Consider the following 6,203-nt stretch of genomic DNA (forward strand, 5'->3'; position numbering starts at 1 on the left):
AATAATATGCTTTACTGCATCAGTGATTTTCCCAGCTTGTCCTCAATTTATGTCCGCTTGGTAGAATCGGATGTAAATTGACCATCTGCTCAGAAAAGATTTCCCACTCTGCTAGAGTAGGACTGCAGCTCTAACAGGTGTTCAGCTGTTGGACTACTCTCACTTAAAAGAACAGTATAAAGTAAGCCTTCAGACTGAACATCCTGGCTAACTATATATTTTACTGACTTGCTGCTGAAGACTTCATAATGTCTCCCAGCTCTGTCTGATAGCGGAGCTGAGACAGTTCCTCCAATGGGGAGGACTGTGTTTTAGACAGAAAAAACATAAACAAGCAAGATTTGTGAGACTTGAGAAATTAAGGATCAGTTTCCTGGATAGGGATTAAACCTAGTCCTGGATTACACAGCATTCTGAATGGAGATTCTATACTGAAAGGAAAATATGGTCCAGAATAAGGCTTAATCTCTATTGGATACCCAACTTAATCTGTTATGTTCGTAATTTTATCAACATAAACTTCACATATAGATGTAAGGCAAGCTGATTTTATTATTATTATTATTATTATTATTATTATTTTTACTTGTAAAACTGAATTGGCTCATTTTAAAATATAATTGCTACTAATAAACATCATTTTTCCAACTCAATTAGAAAAAAACATTTACTACTAGTGAGAACTGACGTTTTATAGCTTGCATAATTCCTACTGGATTTCATGTTACAAATAAACAGAATTTCTGATATTAAATATTGTGGAATAAAAGCTAAATATTGGAGTATATGTATGAAACTTCTGAGCCTCCTTAAGCCTAGTGACTAAATTGCCATACCAATGATGAATCAACATTGAAAACTATTTGTAGACTAGGCTTGGGCTGAAAGACCTCATAACATGGAAAACCACCCATTCAGTCTACAGCAGTTTAGCCCTGCCCATTCACACTAAAGCTATGGGAAGTGTTTCAGTCTGGACTGCTTCTCTGAATGGGATTTGATACAGAGCACCCATTTACACATGTTGGTTTTACAGGCAGGGTAACAAAATCAGACTGTGCAATACTAAAGGATAGATGTTGGTCATGAATTACATCTGGTTTTGGTGTATAAAACCACACAGATGTAATGTGTGAACCTCAGACGGGAAAAAGTAAATAAAACATCGGCCCTTTAAGAAAGCTAGATGATCTCCGCTCCGGCAGGTGGCGCTAATGAGACACCGGCGTCCCAACCACTGCCTGATGACACGAGGGACAGTGTGAGAGCAGCGTATAAGGCTGTTTTATTTATTTGAGAGCTGTAGTTATTGTAGTTACTGTAGTTTGTTCTTCAGAATGGCTGCTGAGCGACTCTCCAAAATCCCTGAAGCTGATATTGACCCGAACGGCGTGTTTAAATACGTCCTCATACGAGTTCACAGCAAAGAAGACGAGTCGTATGTTGACATAGTGCGAGGCTACAGCTGGGCGGAGTATCACGGTATTTAACCGAACTTCACTACGTTTATTAATCAAATAGCGCTGAATTTTAACCACACGATCAGAATGATGAACAGGACTCGCAGCGTATGATCCATCTGACCACACTTCATCAGTTTAGTGACAAACTGCGTTAAACAGTCTTCATCAGATTATTGATCAGGTATCACTGATGAAGGTGCACGACACTGCATGTGTGCCTTGTCTTTTACTTACAGCCGAGTATCTGTTAAAAGGGGCATTCCACCGATTTTTTTTAAATTTCTCTATAATTCTGTTGTTAAAATGTAAACAAAGCGGTTTGATGTGAAATGGTTCATTGTAGAGAGACCTTGCAGAGTTGGACCTCTTTACAGTGGTGATGATAGGAACCTGGGGGTGTTTCGGAAGCAGGATTTATCAGTTTACTACGGAGCCCCGCTGGTGACATCCCGTACAAATAAAAATAATGCGTGGCCACGACTTAGTAAGGCGTGGGAATGAGATGATTAAGCCGTGGCCACGACTTAGTAAAGCGTGGGAACGAGATCCTAATGTGTGGCCACGACTTAGTAAGCCGTGATCTCGTTCCTACGCCCTACTAAGTCGTGGCCACGACCTAATCATCTCATTCCCATGCCTTACTAAGTCGTGGCCACGCATTAGGATCTCGTTCCCACGCCTTACTAAGTCGTAGCCACGCATTATTTTTATTTATACAGGATGTCACCAGCGGGGCTCCGTAGTTTACTGAGTTTACCCTGATATTTTAAGCCTAAAGTCAAGTCTGTCCAATAGGAAAAGAGCAGAGGGACATTCCTACTGGACAATGTTCAGCTTGGGCCTAAATTATCTGGCCAGCTCATAAATGCTGCTCTGTGAAATAAACAGTGTAGATAGATATGTTGATGTTTACTGTCCAAATCACACAGTGAATCTACATGTGTCTTCTGAGTTTTGGGGGGCAGTTTTATCTTGCAGTTCTCTGTGTGTGGCTCTCTGGCATGAATGAATTTAAAAAAAAAATCTGTCCTCAAAACTATCATGAAGCAGGGTTTCTGGAATCAGGTGTTCGTAACCATTTAATGTAATGACTTTCTGTGAGGGAGCTTTTAATATTGATTGCTTCAGACATCTGGTTCCCACAGCTGTGGACAATTCTGGCTCTGTAAGTTTCTCTAGAACGAAGCATTTCACACCAAACTACTCTGAATGACTTTTACATTTGATCTGTGAAAAATCAGTCGATGCCCCCCTGAACGTCTTAACCTTCCCCTAACCATCAACGTAACAAGCACAGTCTAACTCTGACCTTAACCTCAACCCAAAGCCTAATTCTAACCCTAACATTGTTGAGAATGAAAGTTGAGGTATATGGTCTGTAGACCATATGGTCTGTTAATAAATTGAGGATCTGTTGATAAACTCTCTAATGTCAGAACTAGAGCCCGACCAATAAATTGGCATGCCGATATCACTGGCTGATGTGAACTAATTGCAGATAAATCGGTATCTGTGTTTATAACAGCCGATAAATGTCAAAAAGGAAATATGGAAGTGGAAGACAAATCCATCAGCCATTATATGACTGTTGTCATTGCATAGCTTGGCCTTCAGAGGGCGCTCTGCAACTCCCCTGTTTGGAACGCCACAATCACAACAATCAGCTCACCAACAGAGTAGAGCAGAGTAACTTCATCCCACAACAAAAATAATCTGTGCGATACGTGTCACGTGAAATACATTGGCTACTTAAATAATAATAACAATAACCACATCACATCTCCTCTTAGCCTAAATAAGCCTGGCAATGTTCGTGTCAGCCAGCTGCAGAAGGCCAGTACTGTCAGGCAAATATCAAAAATAGCCTATGTCTGATGTTACTGTAGTTGAGTGGTGTAGGCTAAGCTGTTGATGAATCTTATTTATGAAACAGTGTGGTAGTTCTAGCGAGTAAACAGTCTATATTTTCTCCCTGACTTGTCGCTTCTATAAATTCTCTGGCACCATTGCTTACAGCAGCCCATAAATACCCATAAACCTAGCTAATGCTGTGTTCATCAGTGGAAACAACTGATGTTAATGAGGGGTTAAACCATAGCGTTTAACTTTTTCCGCCTGAATTACGAAGCTGAAGTCAGCTTCTTATACACCAGGTTCTTGTTCGAATTTTCCCGCCCACCTTCAGTGGTGCAGCCGTTACATTCTGGCGCCTCAGACTACATTCACTTTTCCAAAATGTACAGTAGCTGTGTCACTGTTTGTTTGAACTGTGAGGAATGAAGGAGATTTTACTGCACGTGAAGACAGTCAGCCTGTTTGTGCTCCATCTCGTGTGGAGCTGCGTCTCCAAAATCACCTGCGTTGCGGAGATCCGCGCTCTGAAGGAAAGTTTTAGCTCTTGAATTGAGGTGGAGAAACTCTCCGTTCTCCTTTTGCTATTTTAAAGTACACAAACTTCAGTTTGTACATTTCGTGAGAAGAACCTTTTCATTGATATTCCCGAAATTCCCCCAAAAACTCGTATCGTCTCCGACGAGTTTAGATTTATTATTAGAATTTTTTTTTGCATATTTTGCATTCTCGTGTCATTTTTTTCGTATTGCGTTCATGTGTAACAGCCTTAACATGACGTTCAGATGCTTCTAAAGATTCTATAAACAATGATATAACAAATGTCTATTTGTGTTCATAACACTGCTGTGTGAAATCCCAAAGTGCCTTATGTCAGATTATCTTGGTGAGGACTCGTAAACAATACATACAAATGTTGGGGAAAAATCTTTGTCTATGTTATGAAAAAAGAATATCTGGTGATATATCAGATATTTAAATCCTCAAATTTTGAAATCGATATTGGTCTTAATCCTAAGGGCTCTAATCAGAAGTAACATCAAGTGTAAGGCCAAGTTCCAGATAGCTTGTGGCGTTCTATTCATTATCTGTTTTATTTGTGTCTATTTTATCATATTTTATCATCACATTTATTATATTTGTACTGTCATATTTGTATCCTGCTCTGTTGGCTACTCTTCCTAACTGCATAACTTATTACATTCCTCTGTGTCCTCGTTAGCTGATATCTATGATAAGGTTTCTGGGGATCTGGAGAGAGCCGGTGATGTGGACTGTGAGTGTATAGGAGGTGGAAGGATCAAACATGACAGTGCAGAGAAAAAAATCCATGTCTATGGCTACTCCATGGTAAGTGACACTCCTAAACTGTCACTAGAATGCTGGGAATTCCAGTTTCTTACAGTCTGTAGTAGCTTTATTAATATATTGTGCCGCTAAAAGTAGATGATCTGCTGACTGAATTTTTCTCTGTTTTCAGGGCTTTGGGAGAGCAAATCACTCCGTTTCTACAGAAAAACTGAAGGCACAATATCCAGACTATGAGATTACTTGGGCAAATGAAGGCTACTGATTAGTTGACCAAGTCTTCTATCATTCTGGTCAGTCCAAGGACCTCCTGTCTTCTGCTGAGCTGTTCATACAGAAACAGAGCTGTTCTCAGCATAAGAAGGAGCAGAAAAGTACTCACTATGTCTAAAATCATCCACTTGCTGAATCATGGGGTGGATCTTCAGCAGCTTTAACTCATTGTACTGATTTTGTATGTTATTTAAACTCACTGTAAAGGTCAGTTCACCCAAAAAATACTTCATGTAATAACAAGCAATTGAACTAGTTTTATTCAGCTCAAAAAAAAAAAAACTTTGGTCGAAAAGAGTCATTCAAGTATTTACGTAGGTTGAATAAAACTAGTTAAATTACTTGTTACCACAAAGTAATTTTTTAGGTTGAATTGGCAAGATTTTTTTTTGTTTACAGTGTTCTTATCTGTAAGTTTGTTTACAACTAAACTGCCTATTTGTTTTGACAGTGAGCTTATGCACAACTTGAGAAGTCAAGTGGCATAATCTGAATAGGGATTTTCAGTGCATTGCACCATTGACATTGGAATATAGTCCAAACACTCTGATCTTATGTGTGTATGGGCAGTGAGTTTTCAGACTTTTCAACGTTTTCATAAGTCAGTCTCTGACATGTAAACACAGTTATTCAGAGAGGTTTGATGTGAAATGGTGCAGTAGAGAAAAATGTACTTTCTCAGATTTATTTACAGTGGTGGTGATAAGAGCCGAGGGTCATGGCAACACAAATATTGTCATTTTATTTACTGTACGAAATGACCAGTTTACCTACACGTCTTTAGAGCTCTCTTCAGACGTCTGGTTCCTATCACCACCACTGTGAACGAATCTGACTGTGTAGGTTTCTCTACAATGGAATATTTCACACCAGACCACTGAATGACTTTGTTTACATCTTAATGCTTTAATTATGCTGAAATCTTTCAGATAAATCCCCCTTAACACTCTTATTCTTTTCCGACTTTGAAAAACAAAGGAGGAAACTAATGCACTCGAGGTCAAGGCCACTGGCTAATACACATTGTCAATTAAACTAGTGCTGAAGCATGAATACATTACTTCCAAGAATTGTAAATGTTCTGAAGGTTGTAAACTCAAATGAGTTGCTGAATGAATTTGATGGTTTATGTCCGTTCTGTCAGCAGTTTCAGTAGGAAGTCTTATCACGTTCATCAGAACCATATTACATCTTAAAGTTAAGTTTGAATTACTAACAGTAGAAATTTAAATTTGCCTAGGAATTCAATACTTTAATACAGTTATTTCAATAGATGACCCATTCATAATTTGGATTTATTCTCAAAGT

The 6,203-nt window shown here is 38.9% G+C and overlaps 1 protein-coding gene across 1 annotated transcript; it reads left to right on the forward strand.

Annotated features, from left to right (window-relative positions):
- The first annotated feature begins 1,228 nt into the window (after nucleotides 1–1,228).
- On the forward strand, nucleotides 1,229–5,518 carry phpt1 (phosphohistidine phosphatase 1). The gene is made up of 3 exons (XM_036587524.1): nucleotides 1,229–1,482; nucleotides 4,537–4,664; nucleotides 4,795–5,518. Exons 1-3 carry the CDS (start codon nucleotides 1,338–1,340, stop codon nucleotides 4,885–4,887), a joined length of 366 nt encoding a protein of 121 aa, XP_036443417.1. The 5' UTR covers nucleotides 1,229–1,337; the 3' UTR covers nucleotides 4,888–5,518.
- The last annotated feature ends 685 nt before the right edge of the window (nucleotides 5,519–6,203 follow it).

This window comes from Colossoma macropomum, unplaced genomic scaffold (genome assembly GCF_904425465.1).
Source record: "Colossoma macropomum unplaced genomic scaffold, Colossoma_macropomum, whole genome shotgun sequence".
Lineage (NCBI taxonomy): Eukaryota > Metazoa > Chordata > Actinopteri > Characiformes > Serrasalmidae > Colossoma > Colossoma macropomum.